General features: G+C 35.0%; 2 protein-coding genes across 3 annotated transcripts in view; one reads left to right on the forward strand and one right to left on the reverse strand.

Moving 5' to 3' along the window:
- LOC129804923 (uncharacterized) overlaps positions 1-11,629 on the reverse strand; it is a 36,592-nt gene extending 24,963 nt beyond the window's left edge. Inside the window, exon 1 of the mRNA XM_055852709.1 lies at positions 10,317-11,629. Coding sequence (XP_055708684.1) covers positions 10,317-10,480 — 164 coding nt within the window. The 5' untranslated portion in view covers positions 10,481-11,629. The remainder of the gene's footprint in view (positions 1-10,316) is intronic.
- LOC129804896 (probable beta-hexosaminidase fdl) overlaps positions 1-23,563 on the forward strand; it is an 82,955-nt gene that overhangs the window by 48,962 nt on the left and 10,430 nt on the right. Inside the window, exon 2 of one of the 2 annotated variants that reach the window (XM_055852654.1) lies at positions 17,872-18,061. In XM_055852654.1, coding sequence (XP_055708629.1) covers positions 17,919-18,061 — 143 coding nt within the window. In that variant the 5' untranslated portion in view covers positions 17,872-17,918. Of the gene's footprint in view, positions 1-17,871; positions 18,086-23,563 lie in introns of both variants that reach the window. The other variant, XM_055852653.1, reaches the window with a different exon arrangement.

Here is a 23,563-nt window from a genome sequence, read left to right on the forward strand (position 1 = left end):
AGATAGTTTTTCACGCTAACCAGAGTTGGTTTTTTTTGTTGGTCTATACTAGTGACGAAAGGGTATGTCAAGTGACTTCCGTTGGGCTTGGTTCATGACATATATAGGGGTGTGGATGTCACTAATGGGAAATATATATGCTTCTCTCTATTTTGGCTCGATAAATCGAAAGCGGAAAAAATATTCGACTCCCTATCGATTCAGGGGGGATTTTAGGAAAAAAAAAGAAATTGTGTGCAGAAACTTAACAATAATTTGCTAGGTTGAGGGGCAAAAGCAACAGACAGGAAATCACAGTATCAGTGATGGATCTCTTCAGTTTGATGTGGGAAAAAAGTGGACTGGACGCTGATAGGAATCGCAGGGTGTTTTCGTGGTCACCATAATGGGCACATAGTGATATATTGTTCCTGGGCAGCGTTTCTTCCTGCATCTATTTATAGAAATCTAATACTTAGTTTGGTTACTGCTATTGGAATTCTTGATTGAAGTTTCTTAACCAAGATTGTTGCTTTATTGAGATGTTAGAATCACATAACCTACATAACCAAACCATTTCATATAACCTACAATGGGTTAAAAATCTTATTTATGCAAGCATTTTTTTTTGCTTTATATCCCATGATACAAGTTCAGTCTTTTCAGATCATAATGTTACAGTTTTTCCGGTCCTAACCCAACTTTTGCTTTCATATATTACACAGTAAAAAAATTTACAAGGATAATCGTTGGTTTGCTTTTTTACCACGATTGTTCTTGTAAAGTTACACAAATTGTGTATTTAAACAAAACGTGTAATCTGAAAATGTGTAATTTAAATTTTATGTAATTGTAAACCGTGTAATTAACTGGGAATGATTACACAGTTTTGTATTTTTTTTACATATTTTGTGTAAAATTACACAGTTTTCAGACAAAATGTGTACAAATTACACAAATGTGTATTACTACACACGCTTACGTGTTTAATGTAAAATTTACAATGAGAATCATGGTAAAGCAGCCAAAAATTTTCTACTGTGTGTAGGTATATTATATAGGTATATTAACAAATTTGGATGACAAAAAGGATCCAAAATGTTGTTTCTCTGTTTCATTCAGCAACAAGACTATTTTGTGTAAATTTGTCATAAATCGTTTTGTTTACATTTTTTGCACGCAAGCAACCGCTAAACAGAATTCACTGTTATCAGCGTTGTCAGCAACTAAACACTAATTCTCAATTTAAATCTACACGGGTTTCTCGTTTATCTTTACTCTACAGCTCAGCAATCTTAGTAAGGAACTAGCAATAACTTGAGGTCAGAAGGTTGCATTAACCTTTTGAGAAACAATGGGTCACCGGTAACCCTAGAGAATATCTTTTTGTTACTGAACCTCAAAGAGTTAAACAGTGACTTGCGCTTTCAAATGAATATTATAGGGTATCACAGACAGGATAACAGATGTAAAGGAAACTGGAGTAATAGTAAACATGGGGTAGTTGTAAACACTGATTTTTACATTTCCCTTGGACTCATGTCAAAACTCATGTTCAGAGGACTAGGACCCCTAGTATCTATGAATCCTATGAATATGGTCTCATTTTCTGAAGTGTAAATATTTAATTAAAAAAATTGCAGTGTTCACAACTAGCCCATGTTTACCACCGACCAATTTCTTCTAATGGCTGTTGATTTGCAATAAAACGCAGACTGTGAAAAGGGACGCTGAGGCTTCTTGTCTAGAAGATTTCATCTAACAGATAGTAACAGTCGAACGGAATGCGTACATCTTATTCGACACATGTCAACCCAGTCGACGGCCGTACTCCACAAATCCTAATCCTTTATTCCTTTGACACTCCCAACCCCTACCATCCTTGTCGGTGCTAAAAGGCTGCTTTGAGGCCCTTACTATTATGCCGAAAATAGACACAGGCTGATCTTGCAGAATACTCAGCTCGAAAAATTTGGCAGTAAAGGATAAGCCCAAACTATCATACACTGAGGATTTAGGATCAAGGATTAGCGTTTTCAGCGAGAATTTCTATTAAATCTCCACACTTTGATTGCTGTAAGACTTCTTAAGTGCAATATCAATGGATTTTTCGTACAGAAAGGAGCACTCTGACCTTCCCATTACTCCAATATTAATGCATTTTAAGATTTTGCTACATTGCGTACTATTACTCTCCATGTTTTTTCACCCAATTGACATTTTGAAAAAAAAAAACACCCACAAACACGTAAAGTGAAGCTTTTTATTTTCAGTAGGGGAGACTGGGGCAAAAAGTCACAAAACGGATATTTTATTTTTTTACAAACTACCCGTGCACCTCCGAAATTTATAATTAGCACAGTTTTATAGGAAATTTACTGCTCTACAACTCTGTGAACGTCATTGTCTTCTATTTTGTAAGGAAATATATTTATCGAGCCGTTTTCTAAAAGGTAATTTTGTGATCATTCTTAAAAATGCTGGGGCAAATACTATCAGGCATGAGATACTATCACATTTTGTTTCGCTTTATTACGGGATTCCGTAAATTTAAGTGAAATACCTAGATTACATATTTTCATAGGAAATTTATTCTTCTACACCTTTGTAAAACACCGTTTTTTCTATCTGAGCGAGAAAAGCGCATTTTAAGCTATTTTACAAAAATACACAAAAGACTGCAAATCGTTTGACCAATTCAAACAACAAGCGGCGACACATAGCATTGACGTTTCTTTTCACCGTGGGACATCAGAAATTGCTTCGGTTTTGTTACTTTTTGCTCCATAGCTTTTGTTACTTTTTACCCCAAGTGATCGTTTTTAATAAAAGGATTTCTGGAGAAAAGAATCTTTGTAAAATTCTAAAATAGATATCGGATTCGTATTCAAAGAATATCCAGATAATTTGGGAAATATTCACCAGTGCATCAAATTTAAAATAAGTGGCTAATAATTGATATCTTCTGAACGGAAAATATTTCAAAAATAGGGCTAAAAATTTCGATATCTTTTTATTTTCTAAATTCCTTATTCAAATTTTTACAAACTTACGACATTGAAGAAGACCTATGGAGGCTGTCTATGGAAAAAAATTAAACCGCTATCTTATTTATCTTGGCAGATATTAAATTTTGAAATTTTCGATTTATGACTTTTTGCCCCAGTTTCCCCTACTGCCGCTGATGTCGCCTAATCCTCGTAATTTCACTAGACCTCATGAATTTAGAATGATCAGCCTGATCCTCCAAATTTTGGGCTGATCCGTGAGTGTATCGACATCAATCCTCATCTTTCGGGCTGATCCCTAAGTCGATCCCTGTGTCTATTTTGGGCTTTAAAGTAAGGTTAATGGTTTATATAACACCTCATTCGACTGAGTTGTGGTTAAAAAAAGAATCACAATTCTCGTAGTATTAACAACATTTTTCCGGTATGTGGCTCAAGGAAGATTTTCATGGTGGTAACACATGCAAGACACTATCTTCTCCAATCGTTTCTGAGCCACTAAGGCGTTCTTCTTTGTAAGTACAGTAAAGAAGTGAGTAAGAGAAAGTTAGTCTGACCTTTTGCCAACGATCGTCCTTCCGGTTGGTGAATGAGGAAAATACAAGAGATTGAAGTTGACTAACAAATGATTGTGGGGTATGAGGGGTGACAAATACAAGACGTAAACTGAATCCTCTTTGGCTCGTATTTAGTTACACTTCCCGCCATGAATCATTTTGCGCTCTAGGAAGATATGAGTGTGGGATAGTTTTGTTTTCCACACATCCCTCTACTCCCAAAAGATATGGACGACATACAAAAGGAGGGAAATGAGGTGGAAAGTTAATGAAAAGCTTTGGGGGGAAAAGTCCTCTCTTGAAACTCTTGATCGATTTCTCATGGAATAACATGTTTGATGTGGTTGAAAAGGTGATGAATAAATAAACCCATATCACCATTCGCCACCCCCCCAATAAATTACCCTCAAAATTTATTTTTAGTGTGACTCTCCCACTAATGGTTAGTTACACTATGTAGAGCAATATCGTCACTTTTCGTCCACTGACGTCCTCTTTCTACGTCTTTGTACCCTAGGTTTGCATGTTGCTCAACTTAGTGGAGGATGGCTTTTAGATGAAAGTCACATATTTGTCGCGTGACCAAATTTCAACGGCCACTTTTGGGGTTGAATCATGAAGGGAAAATTCACATTTTACGCTTCTTTATTGTCACCTGAGTCCCCTGCTAGAGGACAAACGCCTCCCATTCTCTTCCCATTAAATCCACTTGAAAGTTAGTCTGAGAATGGTTTTGATTGAACCTCCTACATCAGGGGTTGATAATTTAAAATCCTGGTATATAATTTTATTAAAAAGGAGTGGTAGACTGAAAGCCCTGAAAGCACTTTGTGAAATAATTTGAACTCTCATAATTTATTTCGCATTAATAGTTCATTTTAGTAAGGTTTTTTAACCGGACAATATGGGGAGGCTTTCAGGCTTTGCACACACTCTGGTTTCGAATACTTCATGTTTAATAGCATTGTATATTAATTGCCAATATTAAGTCAAACATTTCCTGAGAAAAATAGGTCATGTTCATTAAAGGGATATGAGAAAAATATTTAGTGTTCAAAGCCAGAATATGTGGAGATCCTGAAAGCCTTACCATAAATATTACATTTTTTCACTACATCAATTTTTTAAGTTTACTAATTCACAACATATTTTAACCTATTTATTACAAATGACGTCACTTATTGCTTGAAATAGTATAAAAGGGATGGATACACTTGACTATTAGATTCAAGACCAATTAGTGGCACATAAACAGATAAAAAATTGTCGGATTTCTTCGATATTCAAAATCTTTCCGCACACAGAAGAAAATAATTTCGTAAAATTGTTTCTAGATGTTTGTGAATTCTTACTGGGAATTTACAAAATACTCGTCAATTGTATAACCCTCAAACCAGTTCGTAAAAGTTTGTACTTTTCCACAAATATTGTTCGTAACATAATCATTTGACGAGCATTTTTTCTTCCTTTACAAACCTTCGTTCGTAAATGTTCGTAAACACAAAAATATATTGGTAAAATTTTGTCATTTGTTCGTAAAGTTTTGGCAGATAAACAAAAATGTTCGAACAAAGGTTTGTAAAAGAACATAAGATACTTGCTAAGTGTTCATGTTACGAATAGGGGAGACAGTTTCCCCTAATGTTTGTGAGAAAAGTACAAATTTTTACGAACTTGTTTGTGGATTATATTATTTACCAGCTTACCAGTCCTCAGTGGGAATGGTTGAGAATTACATTTCTGACAACTTAGAAATCTTTGACCCTGGAATTTTTTTTAAAATGAAGGACTCAAGGTTATTTGTCAATATGGGCGAAAGGTCATTTGAGGTGCGGGAAAAGAGGGGTTCGTTCTTCGTTCAGAGAAATTAAGGTCAAGTTAATGATGTAAAGAATTACAATTTGGAAGGGTGTGCCTCGCAGAGAAAAAGTTTATCTCTAAGCCTAAAGCAGTGTTCAGACTAAAGGTTTAGCCCAGTTCCCGAACGTCTCAAAATCCTAAATAGCAAGCAATTTTATTACTTTTGAGAGCTTAATATGTTGTTTATCTTTAATAATCCAATCCAAAGTAAAGTTTTTCCAAAAAATCGTGATCGATAAAAAATTAGAGCAGCTAAGCCATATGGCTAAGCTTTAGATCTGAAGCCCGTATAAGTCAAATAACGGACAAACATCATTCAGCTAATCCACAAAAGATCAGATTTGCAAAAAAGAACTCCCTAAGGGCTTTGAGACTGTAGTGAATGGAAAACTTTAAATATTGGATAATAGAATAATTACAATAATAGTTCTGTTTTGGCGTTTTTCACCAAATTTTCATTATTTTTTTCTAAATCTTGTGCCCTAGACACACTTACGACTTAAGCCGAGAGACGACTTTGTGGAAAATGATGGAAAAGTAGTTTGACCATTATTTCTAATAAATAATTACGCAAAGCCGTCTCTTGGCTAATCCTCAGGTCTGTCAAGGCCCTTAGAAATAATTTAAATCTTGTAGTAACGGAACTACTAATCCGAATCAGCTGTTTAGTATGCAAATTGCATAATATTTACTATTCCCTATATATTGTAGTGACTTAACACTTTAATCCTCAATCATACTTTAATTGCAGTTCATGTCATTTTAATATGCGTGTTTAAGAATTAAATACCGGTCAGTGTCACTATGTGATCTATATAACCATGCAAATTGCTATTCACAGAATTTGTACGTCGATAATAAGTAATCCCTGAGGTATTTTTGCCCTAAATTGCTAGCCCTCTGCTTAGCACTGTCCCTATTTTATCATTCTCACCCCTACACTCACTCAGTATTAAATCCAACACCCACTTTTGGTAATTATGGAAAAGTGTGTCTCTGTATACTTAATTACAGGAAAGTGTATAAATAATTAAATAATCATGGAGCTTCTGGTCAAATTGACACCCAACACATTTTCTCTCAGTGTCACAATCTTGGAAAATGTTTTACCAGAAGAGAGGCACTTCTGGCAAAAGACGATGGATGGTGAGATTGAATTAAATTGAATTGAAAAACGATTTAAAGGCTGAATCCATCTTCTCAAACCTTCCCTAACTAAATCATTAAGGGCGGGTTAACGGGAGAAAAGGGGGGTGGTATTGAGCGAAAAAGTGTTGGAATGGATTTTATCAATCTGGCTGGAACCATGCTAGAAGTGAATTTTCAAATATTATATCCCACCGTTGATTCGCGTAAGTTGTGTTGTAATATTATTTCATGAATTGTACACTGAAAAGGGATACGTTGAGAGGAGTAGTAGGGGTGTGGGGGGTGTGAGAAAGGATGAATGATAAGCTGTTCCGCCTGTAGAAGCTTCTCTAGCTCTCTATCATCCCCATTCCATTGGGACTATGGGATTTCAAGGAAAAGGATGGGTGATGTGTATGTGTGTGGAAAAGGGAAGTATAAAGTTTAATTAAACGAAGTTGAATTGTGTAAAGTTAGTATGGTGATGGAATTGTATTAGGTGGGATGTATATCACCATAGATAGGGGTGGAATGGGTTATTTGGCGAATGTGTTTCTCAAAGTATGCCATATAGACAGACACACCATTACACGGTACAAATTGATAATCTAAAATATATGAGGTTTCTTCTCTTGTGGTGTAAAATAAATCGATGAGATTCGTTTATTGCCAGCAGAGTTGAAAAACATGTGACAAATTCTCCAATAGATTTATTTTATTTTTTATTGTGCAAACTTGGAGATCAAACTGTAAGAAATAGCAACATAGGGTCTTCTAAAGATTCTCTATTGATAGAGCGTAGTACATTTAGCTCCAAGTCAGATTTGTGATGCTACGGCCACCGCCGTCTTAGTGTGGATAACCAACCTGCTTCGGAATTAAATGGTGGAAAAATTTTTGTCAGGCTGTATATACCAAGAAAATCTCAAAGTAATGATTTTATAAATCAAGTTACAGGTCAATATGGACCTTTGATTTGCACAATTTAAACAAAAAAAAAAGAGAGAAAATACTGATGTTGAACTGTCTGTTTTGCGCGACTTTAAGCATTGTGAGAAAAAATATAGCTAGCTCTAATGATTCTGGGAAGCGAAATGCAATATTAGTTCTAACACACCTGTTCCTTCCTAACTAAGATTGGAAGAACCAAATTTCGTAACTCATCGAATTCAAATTCTGATATTTTCTGAAGATAACGATTTTCTTTGTGGGAATAAGCCGACGTTAATTGCAATCAACAATAGGGAAACCCGTCGTCGGGAAGAGACAATCACTCAGGGAAATTCATCAACTATCTCCAGAGCTCTCGGCTCGGTCCAAGCCTCCATCAGTGGTCAAGTCTTGCAATCTTTCTCTGAGACTCGTTCAGGGTTTTGGTCAGGATTATAACTTATGCCCTGTTATAATCCTGACCAAAACCTTGAACGAGTCTCAGAGAAAGATTGCAAGACTTGACCACTGATGAAGGCTTGGAGACCGAGCCGAAAGCTCCAGTGATAGTTGATGTGTTTCCCTGAGTGATTGTCTCTTCCCGACGACTTCCGGATTTCCCTATTGTTGATAACAATTTTCGAAAAAGACCAAATATCCGACGAAGGTTTTATCTAAGATATTGATATAAGATGCATCCATCCCCTATATTTACATAAATTTGGAATACCGCTATAATTCATTTTCTCAGTAACTTGATTTTTTTTATAATGGATTGAATTAAAAATTTAAGGGTTTTATACTATATTTGGATATAAAACCTTTCACCCCTGCCCCCCCCCCCCCTATACTAAGATTTTGGAATCCAAAAATGAATTTAAAATGGCAATGAATTAATTTTAAGTGTTCAAATATTCTCGGCTTGATCCTTGAGAACATTTATCCTGCCAAATTTTGCAGTACGGAACTATACCGGCTTCAGACTGTAGAGTCCTTTTTTGACATTTCTAGTCGTTTTAAGACTTTTGAAAACAGCTATATCTCCAGTCGGAAGATCGCCTTAGGTAAAGGATATATATGCAAAGCATCTTTAACCGATGATTCTCAGTCCTTAGTGTATGATAATTTAGGATATACCTTTATTGCCAAATTTTACAGACTAAAGGTTTTCGAGAATCATTATGGAGTTTCTTTGGGCCTTAACTCAAACTATCTGTAATCGAAATTCTTTGGCGTAAGTGAAAAGTCTCGTTGTGAGAACACGTATGGAGTGATCACCAGTTCGATTACGGTCTGGTTCTTGGATTTATAAGTTTGTCGACTTAACTATGCTTTTTTTAAGATTTAATTGAAGTTCGTTAGCAGTGTATCAATTAAAAAGTTTTCATTTAAGAGACTGTAGGGGAAAGTGGTCTGCCTTTGAATGCGGCAGCGTTTGAATGTTTCAATTTTTCTCTTATTTCTCAAAGCAAAAAATCTATTTTGTGAACTATGGTTAATACTATTAACTATTTTCTATTAACTTCAATTAACAAAATGGAATTTTAGCTTTGTGAAATAAGAGAAAAATTAAAGCATTCAAAGGCTGCCGCATTCAAAGGCAGGCCATTTTCTCCTACATCTTCCCAAATGATTTACTGTTGGTGTTGATCATTCAAGTCCCAAAGAACATCAACTTCAAGGTATAAAAAAATACATAGTTTTGTCGACCACTGAAGAAGTTTCACCTCCTACTTGTACTATCTCGTTCAATTGTTGAGTGGACAAGCATCCCTATACTATCTATAAATTCTTATAGGTTTCATCCTCTGAAGTCTAGTATCTGCTTTAAAAATAGGACTGGCCGTTATTAATAGGATCAAATTGATCCAAATTATCCATCCTTTGCAAAAGGATGAACTTTGGATCAATTTGATTCTTTTATTTTTACGAGTGAGTAGTGCGCGGTGCTACTCCGTTTTCGATTATGCCCCGGTTTCCTCTAGTTCTATTGTTCAATTAAATATTCCGCTCTCAAGTCTTCAGTCGACATATGTTTTTCTTCTGAACTAATCAGTGTAAGGGGTGAGTTTATTGAACTCATTATAAAAATATTTAAACGGTTTTCACACTGGGCCACCGAAGCTGAGATTTTAAAGGATCTTAGCTGAAGCCCAATGTTTACGTTTTTCAGATGTAAGGGTTCAAAGTTTACAAACTTCAAAATGGTAGGGTAGCGGCCATACTTGTGGCCACTGTCTTTACTTATGGCTTCCCCGCAAAAAAATTTACAATCTCAAAAAATTATTTCAGAAAACCTTAAAATCAAAAATATTTGATGTATTTTAATAACAAATCACATTTTTTCGGTTTTCGAAATCATTTTCTGACAAAAATTGCGACATGACCATAAGTAAAGACAGGCCACAAGTAATGCCGCCACCCTATATCACCGGTTCTGTCTGACCGAAATTGATTTTCGATTCAAATTTAAAGTGTTTGAAGCCAGAATATGTGCGAAGCTTGAAAGCTTTTCCATAAACATGTTCGTAAATCCTTCATTTATGATCTTCTCAACTCGGGGTGTGATGAGATTTTTATTTGGGGTAATTTGTGTGGAAAATCACATGATGTGTATTCCTCTAAATTGCATTAACACCCTTAACAGAAAGCTTTTGGGGATGATGTCCAAGTACATACTGATGGGATTTTGACCCACAATGTTGCTCTCTAACATCTAATAATTAGCAATTGATGGTTGAGTCAATTCAATTAGCAAATACCACTGGAAAATGGGGTTTTGGTGCATGACGTGAAGCATGAAAGGTTCGATAATGAATCAATTGATATGGCCTGATGTGTTGAATTTATTTACCCGCCAAGAAGTACATTGACATTTCCATGCAAATTGGCACCCGGACGCATTGTCTGGAGTCCCTGGTGACCACCCTTATCCACACTGTAGTACGATATGGAATTGTTGCTGAGGCTGTTGTGTGAACTAACTGCTGCAATCACGGCCAGTCGTTTCATTGACATCACTTTCCACTCTTGAGATTATTTTATTGGTGGAAATTTTAGTTTCTATACGGTCTTTTTTATCCGTTTTTTCTATATACACCTCCTCTCTTAATTTGCCAAATGGACTTTTGTGAGTTTGTATAGCAAGGATGGGAGAATGGGTATACTAAATATTCCACATCTCACCAATTTTCTCCGGTGATTGTGAGGAAAGAAGTACAAAAATAAAGAAGAAAAGGGATTTTCCTCTACCGCAAAAATAGCACAACACACACTCACTTTTGGATACGGAAAATGAAAACAATACACGAAAGATGTTGAATAGTTTTAGAGGGAGATGCAAAAAAAGATGAGTTGAAATGTTGAATAAAAATCTCAAGAGCAAAGATATAGGAGCTCTTGTTAATCTTCCCTATCTTCTCTCCCTTGACTTCCTTCCTTGATTTTGTTACGTGAAAACTGCAAAATGTTTCAACAATTTTTTTTCTTGCCACAGCATTTCCACTGAGTTTATTGTTTGGTGGTAAGGTGAGGTATATACAGTACAAGATGATGGTTAAGGATTGTGTGGCAAAAGTTGAATGTCGATGGTGAATTGTTTGGTTGATGTTTTTCCAAGTCCACAGAGAGAAAAGCGAAAGGGATATAAAAGTTGTAATTGCACTTTATGTTATTTCATTCACGATACACGAAAATTTATTAAGAGAAGAGAAAGAGAGATGGTGTGAAAAGTTGTAAATAGATTTTCACATTGTTGTTTGGGATTTTTCTTCGTCAATTCGTAACACTGAGTGATGTCTTGTGCAGTACTTATGTCCAAGAACACGAAGTAAAACATTAACAGCACTATGAGGAAAATTCACATTTCACAAGTCATAAAATTTCCTCAGGATCTTTCGTTTTAAAATGTTTTTTTCCTCTCCAATTTTCCTTGAATTTTGTCAAAAGTGCACCCCCGAGTGACACAAATTTGTTGTTTGCAATGTGGTAAGAAAGTTAAAATATTGTTGAGATTTCGTGAGAAAATAAGAAAAAATAAAGATGATGTATATTACTACAACACGAAAAATCAGGGAGCACCACAGATATTTTCCACCCTTGCAAGGTGGTATCCTCGGTTGAACTGAGCGCACTTGTGTCTTCGCCACGACTACTTTCCCCAAACGATTTTCCTCCACCGCACACACATATATAGATTTTCTCGCGTGACCGCGACTCACCACTTTTCCATGGGATCTCAAACAGTGTTGCTCCTGCTCCACTGTCGTCTACTACCAAGTTAGATTTTGTGCCTGTGTGACTTCAACATTTGGGATTTGTTGAGTCTACAGTGACGAACCAATTTTCCAAGGGTGATTTTCTACCGCACCATTCAAAGTGCTTATATTCTCGTTTTTGCTTCATCTCACTCGTTTCATTTTATTGCATTTGGTGCGGGGAAAAGTGATTTTGGCTTCTAAAACTTGTGCTTACAAATTTTAAATGTTCACACTTGAATGTATAATTATATTCAAATTCATGTTTTAAATTGGAATTTTATGAAAGGTTATTAGTAAATTTTACTACCTTTTACGCAAAGACTGAAGAGATAGGGTTGAGGCTCCCACTATTGCTACATTAGCAATCATGATTGTCAACATGAAAAAGCTAAGTTTATTAAAATTAGGGGAGAGGAGGATAGCTTTAAGCATGCATATATTGATAAAAATAAAAGGACCAAAGGGAATCCCTTTAAAAAGTATCGATTTTTTTACAGTTATGTTACTAACTCATTTTTGGTGTTTGCTCAGATGAGAGAAATATGCTGATATGAAGAATCCGCTAAGTCCATACACAAATTCCTAAGGTGCCAATAAGTGTTCATTTCACTTTATTGTGAAATGGTTTGTCTTAGTAAATGTGTCAATAAGAGGTACTACTACCCTACTAAGAATCAAGATAAAACAGGCCTTGGGTTATTGAAAATTAATGGTGTTGCTCAGAGCAATAGTGGGCTATTTCAATAGGGAAATGCATATACATTATGCCTCTTGTGCTCTAAACGTCTCAATTGTTGTGCGCAATTTTTTGAGATCAATATTTTGGCTCGCTTCGGAGCATCTTAACGAGGAGATTTTGATTCGAAATATTTTCGAATTCTTGATTCGAAAAATGATTTCGGAATAAAAGCTCCCGTTGAGCTTTATCCCGGTGCAATCTTGCCTATCTTTCGGCGCACAAAAAGATTTCGGCGCACACTGGACAGGATATTACGAAAGCACAATAGTTCTGAGAAAAGAATTCAAGGTTTAATACATATTTAGGGGCAGTCGGGGATACTTTGAGCTGTGAGACTAGATTGTTATACGACTTTTTCGCCTATTTATAAATTAAGCTGGTCCTTACAATGATTTTATTTAGATCTACAATTGTTTTATCTATTCAAATTACATCATGTTAAAACCCAGTTTCCTTTACAAATATGTGAAAAAATCGTATAACAAACAGCTCAAAGTAGCCCCACTACACCCTATTAAAAAAAGTTATTGAAGCACCGAACGATTGTAGTTCGAAACGTTTTAGAATTAAATAAGAAAGTCTGTTAGACTTTCTATTTTAGCCATGGCATACTGGGGAAAGTTATAACAGTGAGTGGAGAAAACTTATCTTAGGAACGAAACATTAGGGCAAGTAATTCAAGATTTACCGGTGCCATCGGTGCATAGTACAATGGGGTGCATTTCGAAATTCCACCATATAGTAGAATGCGTCTCGATCAAAATCCCGAAAGCAAAAATCCCGAAAACCAAAATCCCGAACGCCTAAATCCTGAAACCCAAAATCCCGAATGGGCCAAAATCTCGAAAGCCTAAATCCCTAATTCTTAAAAGTGTCATAGCTACTCCCACGATTGCACCTGCGTTTGCTGAAGGCAAAGGGAAATCTTCTGTGTCTTGGGAAATTATTCTATACATTTTCCTCCATATAATTTCATCCCTTTCACAATTTCGAACATTCGGGATTTTGGCTTTCGGGATTTCGGCCTTTTCGGGATTTTAGCTTTCGGGATTTTGACTGCCACAGAGTAGCATATATGGGTCAGTAGGAAATCCAAATGTTTAGTTGAATATTTTCTCTTTTAGTACAAAATTTTGTTTGGCCAGTAGAAATAATTTAAAATTCCTATTTTAAGTATTAAAGTATTTCTAGTACTTTTTTTAAGTATTAAAAATTTTAAGATTTGCTTTGTAATTTTGTGCTTACCAAATTAAATTTTTACTGACCAAATATACCAAAATCATGATTTATAAGATGTGAAACCTTTACCGTCTTTTTTCCAATTTGTTTGGGTCGAGGTACAAAATCTTCAAAATATCAGTTTCCGCTTTTATTAGCTTTGGTACTCCTTAAGTTCGTAGTCTCTGAATGTCAAAAATTAGCTAAGAAATAGTGGGGAAAATGAAATACATGGGCAAGATGGTCGAAATATTTCGATAGTTCTGGGAAATTATGCACAAAAATTTAATAAAAGAAATAGTAAAGAAGTTTAGCTTAATTCTGCTTCAAAATCACATTATTTTAAACTTCTTTGTGCTTGAAAAACAAGAAAATAGAAATGTTCATACTTTTCTGTACTTTTATGAGCGTTGTTTGTGAGTGTAATTTGAAGTATTTTGGACGGTTTTTAACTTAATTATTCTGAATAAGTAATGTTCATATCAAAGAAAGATTTGTAGTAGAGAGCAAATCAACGAACATCTTGAAAAAGACCATATACCTATTTCATCAATTTCAAGGATTATTTAGTGATAACATGTCTAGTATTAAAAATATTATCCTTAGAAATATTTAGAACTATATACTGCACATAATTACAAAATAAAATGTATTATCATAAATAGATTTTGCATTAAAAGGTTCGGAACTACATACTTAATTACAGCGCCTCAAGACTAAAATTTGCAAACAGGCAAGGGGTGGGCAATTTTAAGCTAAAAGCTTGGCTAAAAGCTTATGTTAAAAGCTTTTGAACTACATTTAAGCTAAGTTCAGTTAGTTTTCCTTGGCTATATGAAAATATAACTGCACATTTTAATTACATAAATTTATTATATCAAACCTACAAACTACCCCATCTTCCCCTAAATATAGAGAAATGAATGATAATCTGGCAAAGATTAAATAGTCTCGTAAAAGCTTAGTTTTCTTGAATGCGTTCTTTTATGATATTACAATCGTTATTCGTTGAGGCACTTTTTTTACCCTTTCACTTAGGAAAATTTCCGAATCGATCAAAGTGATTCGATTGTATCGAGTGGTTTAAAGACAATAAATTCGATTTGATCGAGGTTTTCACTGTTTCATCGAGGATTAACGATTGGAAATATCAGCTTGAATTCGTCGGGGAACCCCACCATAAATCAAGCTTCTTATATAACTAGAAAATATGTCAGAATTTTTATTGTTATCTATTGCTCGAACTCCACAGAGGGAGCACTTATAATCCCTCGATTTCTTCACCCCAACACCTCCTAAAAAATCCACCTTGCATCGCCCAGAGACCACTTTTTTTTTAACATATCTCCGCGTTTTAGACGATTTCTGAATAATGACATCATTTTGTTTGTCCGTTCGTCTGTTAAGTAAGTAAGCCCTTGGACCATTAACGTGCCCCTCATTTTCCCCTCCACAACAATATTTTTTTTTTAGTTTGCGTATTATTTTTCGATACGTTTTAGAAGTTAGCTAAATACAGTGGGACCTCGATAGAGTCAACTAATTATTTCCAGGCCTGTTGACTATTGGATTCGTTGACCCTATCGGAGTCAGAAAATATCAATTAAAATGTGAAATTTTGATATAAAGGGGTATTATTTTATGTTTGGACTAGATCATTGATAAATTCAACATGTTAGTAGAATATTTTATTAATTTAATCCATTTATTCTATACCATCTGGCACAAAAAAAATCCGTGTGTTTAGGCAAAAGTTGGAGATTAAGGAATGATTTTTAAGAATATTCTTATTATTGGTAAATACACTCAGTTTCGGGAAAATGCACATTTTCGGGACCGAAAAAACTCGCGAAATGGTATTATGCATCAAGAAAATTTGCATATCCACAGGCGATTTCTTTTTAACGAATTTTCTTCAAAAATTTTTAATTTTCTGTTGCTTTTTTTGTTTTTGATCCAAATTTTCTTTTGAGATACTGATATTTTAAATTAAAAATGTAAGTTAATTAAATTTACACGTTCTCTTTAGAAGCGTAATTTTTATGATTGTTTATCATGTACATTTTTTAAAGAAGTAAGGTCTTTAAAAAGTTCGAATAAATTTAGAAAAGTTTCTTCACTATGTTATACTCAAAAAATCTAGCATCCTGTACGTTTTTTTATAATTCGAGTTCATATTTTAACTGAGATTCTTTACAATCTAAGCTTTTGTGGTCCTAGGTTTATGTTTTTGTCATAATATTGTTCACTTAATAAATAATGATAGCTCAAAATTCCTTACATTGTGATCATAGACCTAATCAAAAAATCTTAAGACAAGAGAGAAAAGACAAGAGAACTTTCAATCGGTCAAAAAGCTTAAAATCACGTAAAGAAAATTATCTTGTTGGAAAATGATTACACGGTTAATAAACCTACGAATTTTATATTATAATAATATTTTTTCATGTGTTCAAAGTGTTAAGTTGATACACAATAAGACTGGTTTTTATTTCGAAAGGAATTATATTAAATCATATAATATTATTAGTTCGATAATACAAGAAAAGTTGACTATCGGAGTCAATTTGGGTCCAAGTTGACTCTATTGGAGTCCGTAGAGTAAAAAAAAATAGCTGTTGACTCTAATGGAGATTCTCTATCGGGGGTTGACTCTATCGAGGTCCCACTGTAATAGGAAAATACCGGTTTTTCATGGTCAAAGGTTAAGAAGGCTCTAGAGAGCATTTCTCAACCAAAGAGTTAATATTTAGGCTCATTGGAAAGGTCTTGGAATTTCTGATAAGACTAAATTGGTTCTTATTGGTTCTATGGCGGGAATCAACCGATTATGAACCAATAAGTAATTTTTGTCTGCAAAGCAATTTTATTACTCGGAAGTCATATTAGGCGATCTTTTGAGTTATTTATAAATCGGTTAAAATCGGTTGTGAGCCGATAAACCGTAATAAACGATGCAAACGTGCTTTTTACCCTTTAAGGACGATTGGGTCACCCGTGACCCAAAAATGATTTTTTTCCTACGGCTTTCCAAAGCTGTATTTTGCTCTAAAAGATTAGAAAAAATGATTTTTTCTGACCCTCGATTTTTGACCGTGTCGTCCTTAAAGGGTTAAGGTATAGCATTTAAGTCACGAGTTCAAGCATTACGCATGTTTGCAAAATATTTGTTGTCCGTAGATTATAGAGGGTATTGAAGTTATAATTAAGTTAATGTACACTTCATAAAATTCCGTTGGTAGTCCATATTTTGGCGCCAACTGTAATGATTTGGAACAAACATAGTTTGATGGCGTTTGAGCCACCCTCCGCTCTTTTTTTTTGTCGTCGTTATATAGAAGAGACGTTTCTTGGCAACAAAACCACCAACACAAATAACTTGTGAAGCCCGATATTTTCCGCGAACGAGGGAATTCCCATCGTGTCGCGACGCCAGTGAGAAAAGTGCGCAGTGTTTGACGATGGATGAGCCGGTGTGAATGAGGTGTGTTCGGTGCACTGGCACAATGTCCGTGAGGCTCATTAGACCAATTAGTTTTGTATAGTGTGTGACAGAGAGATAAATTTCGCAAAAGAAGGACGACGACGTATCCTTTTTTTATTATTATTATTTTCAAGAGTGGCGCAAGAGCATCAAGACTATGCTTGAGTGGGAAGTTCCACGGTGAGGATATTTAGTGAAGAAAATTTGAGCTATTTTCACTTCTTTTCCTTCGTGCCAATTGTTCTGGTGCATTGTTCCTCGGTGGTTGTCTTTTGTGCGATTTCCTTTGACTCTTGGGGGGTGTATATGGTGAAGACTTTTGGCGGAAGGATGATGGAATAAAGGGGTGGCAAGTTGGGCTAAAAATAGAAACTTGTCAGGAAATTGTGGCAAAAAAGAAACTGACGGAGATTTTTTCTCCAATTTGGGAAAGAAGCTGTGAGACATTTCTTTACTGTACAAGTAGATGATGGAAGTGGTTGAAAGAGGCTGGGGGGTGAGCAGGGGGTTGAGGGACGAAGACTGCTTGCATGTTGCTTGTGTGTGAAATGTGCCTGAGGCCGGAAGTGATTTAAGACAAGTGCTTCTCACTTGGAATTTATGACGGTCGAGGGTAGCCTGTGAGACGCGCGGAAAAGCCCCTAATTTGTCAGGTCTTAATGCAAATTTAATGACTAAAAGCGAGTGTGGTCGTTTATATCAATTGCAGGTGACGACATCCACAGTGGCTGAAGCTGGAGGCAAACAATCGACGAGATGGCCCTCACGGCATCCCTCAGGCGCACCCTGATCGCTCTCTTTGCACTCATGACCTTCATTGTTATGGTGTTCTACTGGAATCAAGATGCTCTCAAGCCAACATCCTATCTCAGCACATTCGATCGCTTCATGCGAACCAAGTTAGTGACTGATCGAGGAAACATGTATGCATGATTTTTTTATTTATTTATATTTATTTTTTTTTAAATTAGTTTTTTCCAAAACATTCAATTTTCTTTTCAATTTCTCCCACAATTCCATATCAAAATCATTTCTCAATATTTTCTTTTTCTCTAATCCACCCACAATCGGAAGATTTTTCACTATAGAAAATTGGATTTTTACTCGTTCGGCCTCCGTCATAAATCTTTCACTGAATTGTCTCAGTCTGTGAAGTGAATTGGAACAGAAAAGAGAGACATTGATTGAAATTCATGTAGTTATCAGGATAAAAAAAGTAAATTTATTATTCAATCCAAATCTTTGGGGGTGCCTAATTTATTTTTAAAATCAATCGATAGTTTTTTTGTGTGATAGTTTCTAGTGAATTAAATTGAGAGTGAATTGTGGGAAATACAACGAAGAATCATTTGCCATGAATTATTAAATTATAAATTGGTCCCGTAATAACGCTTAATTTCTGAATCAAATTTTTTTTATGATTGCATTACCCATTTAAGAAGAATGGGAATTATGGAAATGTGAGTATTATAGCTAGAACACAATGTTAAATAGATTTCAATAAAATGTTGGGCTATTCTTTGAATAAGAAACCTCATTAGGGTTATAATATAATGTACTTTTCACCCTGAAATTCCCTTTCGCCGATGAAAAATTGATACCGCGATTGTGCTGCAATTAGCGGTGATCTGGTGAACTTTGAATGTTCGTAAAAGTTGTAGCGCAGAGCATTATATAGTCTCTATATAAATGTGAAGCAAACGTCAGGGCTGTGTGACGAATAGCGGAAATAACACGGCACAGTTCAGTCTTAAAACAGAGCACTTAATTAAGGCCTTTATTAGAGTCCTTAATTAAGTAGTTTTTTCTAGGGACATTAAAGCTACTTTTCGCTAAGTACTTAATTGAGGACTTTTAAATAATCACTTTTTAAGTAGTTAGCCTTCGGTTATAAAACGTTTTTTAATCTACATTTGACTTATTTCTAAAAAAAAAAAAGAAAGAGATATGTACAAGTAAAAAAACAGTTTTGGTGTCTTAGCACAATGCATACACTGCACTCAGCCCTATTACGTAGTCCAGACGTATACTTCTTCCCTAGCTCTAAAACCAGTTTCATACTGGAGGTTTAGCCCATTTCCCGAAAGTCTTTGAAAAGCTAAATCACAACAAATTTTAGTGGTTTTTCGGAACGGAAAAAAATCATTTGTTATTCATATTCAATTCTAAGTCAAATAGGGTAAAAGGAACGTCTATTGACACTTTAAGAACTCGTGTCAGCAGCACCTATTGACACCCTACTCTGTACCATTTGGGATATGAAATTTGAACATCTCTGTTTATAGTAAAAGGTATATTACAGAAAAAACGTTATATTATATTTTACTAGATACATTAAATAATTTTCAACATTTTGACAAAAGTGTCAATAGGGGTTCCCTGTCGTACAGACGTTCCTCCGATCCTACTTCTCAAAAATCTTACCGGAAGCCATATGACCAAATCTTAGGTCTGAAGCTCGTATAACTGCTGCAGAACGAAGTTCTCAAATTCTTCTGAAGAAGTGTTCTCCATACATATTGAACAAAAAAATAATAGGAAAAATGATTAAAAGAAAATTATATTGAACTTTTAACTCTAAGAATACGAATTTATGTGATTAATAGAGCAGTATATCAGAATTTGATACTCTTTGGGGCAACTTGCTTTTAATGGTTGACATGCGTTCATCTCTTTTTCATTCTAAATTTCATTAATTTTATCTAAAAAATATCTTAATTAACTACTTAATAAGTCCTTATTTTATGCACTTAGACAAAGCTCTTATTTAAGAGCATGGATAATACCTTTAATTGTAAGATTGCTCTAGCGATAGCTTACCTTGTGTTATCTGCGGTTTGTCAATCCTTTGACCTTAAAAAAGAACTATCCGGAATGTTTCAAGATTAAATTCGTGCTAGGATACAAAAGGTCTTTTCAAAAGTTAAGATATCTGACGACGCGTTATCTTAGTATTTGGCTGGTACATTTATTGAAAATATTATAAATATATTAAGGATGTAATGTAAAAACGTAATGTCTAGGTATTAGTTTTACGTTGTTTTGAAATTTTTGATTAAGCTGCACCGGTTTTAATTGATAATGGATCTGTAATTATTAATCTACTTCTCTCGCAATAGATATCGAATAGTTTACGAATCAATTTATTCGGAACTAAAGAGGTATATACCCAAAAAGAAAAAGCGGAAGGATAGTTCATGCCAAGGGAGTACCGAGAACGGACCAATGAGGGACCGTTACCCCCCATGCGGTATTTAAAAAATAAAATTGTAAAAATGCATAACACTAGAATTAATCGGAGAGTACTAAAATTTAGCTTACCGTAGAAGCTGATGACTTTACACCCCTGTGTTTCGTAAGCTTTTCTTTAATTCTAAGAATTTAAGAGTGATCTTCAAACTTCTTAAGTGCCCTTATGGTTACTGGAATATTCTTATTCTTAAGTTCTAGAATTAAAGCAAAGCTTTCGGAAAGCAGGGGTGCAAAGTCACCCCTGGAGTACGCCGTCACTCACATTTATGATTAAATTAAATTAATTGTAAATAATTTATTTTTAAAATGCTTTAAAGGACTTCTAAGTCTTTCCTGGGTAGAAATTTTGTAAGCGAAGTGATCGATTCACTTGTATTTTAAATTGATCAATTTATGAAACTTTGTTAAAAACAAATAAAAATATTGCTTTTTATCGCTTTCTTAAGAGCTATTCTATCATTCTTCTCCGTTAAAATAATACATTATCCTGTTTATGACAATGTAGTGAATCTATCACTTTGCTGGTGAGTCATCTAGATAGTTAGAGAATCCCTACCCTGGCTATGAATAGAAGTCAAATGGTGAGAGATAGCGAGTTAAGATCTGAAGATCCCCCTTGCCTGTTAAATCTACTATATATCCTGACCCTCCCACATTTTTTCGGATTTAACTTTAGCGTTTCATATGTCATTTAAAAGGTTTTGATTAAATTTATAGTTTAAAATTTCAACATATCTTGTCACAAAAGTTATTAAAAAAAAAACGGAATTGAAATCAAAAATGTCTCACTGTGAAATCTTTTAAGCCATTTTAATTTATCCTCACCAATCAATTCCAATTATAACGAAAAGAAGCAAATAAATATTTAATTATGATTTTGTTTGACTAAATAGAAATATCACAAAAAAAATGTTCTAGTGATTTTTGCAAGCAACTTCTCAATATAATGCACAGTTCTATTAATAGGATTTGTGTTTGTTGACAAAAAAGGACATGAGCATTAAAGTGTGAAAATGATTGAAAAATAAATCAAGATCAACATTTATTGATATTGATTTGTAGATGTCCCTTTCATGACTCAATTGCTTTGAGATATTTGCCATATAGAATGAGGAAACAGATAACAGATTTTTCTCACGAAATCACTGTCTTGATATGGAATTGTTTGATATTTCTATTTATATTTGTTGTTATTTATAAGTAGATGAATTTGATGTAATGCTACGTAGGATGACAAAATGTGGGTGTTCTTTATATAAAACTTCTATTGAAAACAATTGCTATAATTTTTTTTCTATTTCTAAAAATAAGTACTAGTTATATGGTCTTTTTATGGTTTTAGCTGTGAATCTTGCAATTATTTGTTTGTGATTCTTTCATTATCACAGCTATTGTGATGAAGCTCTTTAGTTAGACTCTTGATTGAGTGCTATAAGCATCCCTTATTTCAAAAATATTTAGATGACATACCGCATTCATCCATATTTCGCAGTAATAGTGTAGAGTGTAGAGAGATACAACCTTTTTTTATACAAGTTCTGAATTTTGTTTAGCTCTTTTAGCTCCTCACGAACGACCACGTTTCTCACTCGTTAAGTCCTTACCTAAAAAAGGATTTCGCAAAATTATAAAAGTATCACTCTATGATGTTATTAACAATTTTGTGATTTTTCGAAATCTGAGGGCCAATTTTTGTAACTCTTACTCGAACCCGTCAGCTTTTTAGTGGCCGAGAGAAGTTGACTCGCATACCACGCAGATTCTTGAATACGTTTAACAATTGCTTTATTTATGTTATTAAGAAGTCGTTACAGAAGGATTTCTGCAGGGTGTGCGAGTCGATTTCTCTCGGCTACTAAAGGGCTGACGGGTGCGAGTGCGAGTGACAAAAATTGGCTGTGTTTTACGTAAGAGTTTGAAATTTTTACAAGCTGTTCATAAGTGTAAAACGTTCATAAGTGATGACTCCACCCTATACGAAAATACCGATAAATGATTCCTAATAACGATTTTTCAAGGTCAAAGGTTAAAAATGCTCTAGAGATCGTATTTATCAACCAAATGGTATCATGTTTAGGCTTATTGGAAAGGTCTTGGAATTTCTGACAATTCCACTGATTCCAATTCTGATTTGACCGATTCCAATTTTTTTATGAATATTTATGAATCGATGTACATTTTTTTATCGAAAATCAAATGTATTACTCCTATTTTTTATAATCCTGTTAAAATTGGTTATGAATCGGTGAACGATAAGTGGCGTTAAGGTACTTTTGAGATGCAGAGGGTTCCGTTTTAAGTGATATTTTCGGGACCAAAAGAAAGCCCGCGAATTCACGCCCAGTGAAACGGAAAAAATGCATGTGCGCAGGAAGTATCTTTCGAATAAGTTACAGAAATGCTGTGATTCATTCAAGACATTTTCTTTCTCTTATTATTTTATTATAAACTCTTAATGTACCTAGATCTAGTGGTAGAGTGCTCACACAGGATGGAAATGTCTCGAGTTCGAATCCTCTTTAGGTCACTAGTATTTTACTGGTCGAACACTACGGAGAGAGCAGTATAATCCCTCGATTTTTTCACCCTCTCCCCCCCCCAAATTTCCACCTTCCACCCCCCGGAGACCACTTTTCTCAACAAATCTTCACGTTTCAGACGATTTCTGAGAAATATCGTCACGCTGTTTGTCCGTCTGTCCGTACCGGCTCTAGAGACCAAACGGTTAGAGTTAGAGACTTGGGACCTTCGGGGGAGCCCCCCCCCCATAAGTCGACCCAAAGATCGTTAACCTGCCCCTTATTTTCCCCTTCCCCTCCAAATGTCAAAATACCCCCCCTCAAAATATCAAGCGAATGGGGTCATGTTTGGGGTCATTGGAAAGGTCTTGGAATTACCGACAAAACTAAATCAGTTCCAATCGGTTCCAATCGGTTTTGAAGCGGAATTGCACCGGTTCATAATCAATAACTAATTTTTATGAGAAAATGAATTCTATTAACTTTTAAAACTGTTTTGGGGGATCTTTTGAGAGATTTATGAATCGGTTCAAATCGTTTGAAAACCGTTAAACGGTAAATGATGCGAAAGTACTTATGCGGTATAGCATCTAAGTCACGAGTTCGAGCATTTCGCAAAGCCTGGGACGC

The sequence above is a fragment of the Phlebotomus papatasi genome, chromosome 2, assembly GCF_024763615.1.
Source record: "Phlebotomus papatasi isolate M1 chromosome 2, Ppap_2.1, whole genome shotgun sequence".
In the NCBI taxonomy this organism is placed as follows: domain Eukaryota; kingdom Metazoa; phylum Arthropoda; class Insecta; order Diptera; family Psychodidae; genus Phlebotomus; species Phlebotomus papatasi.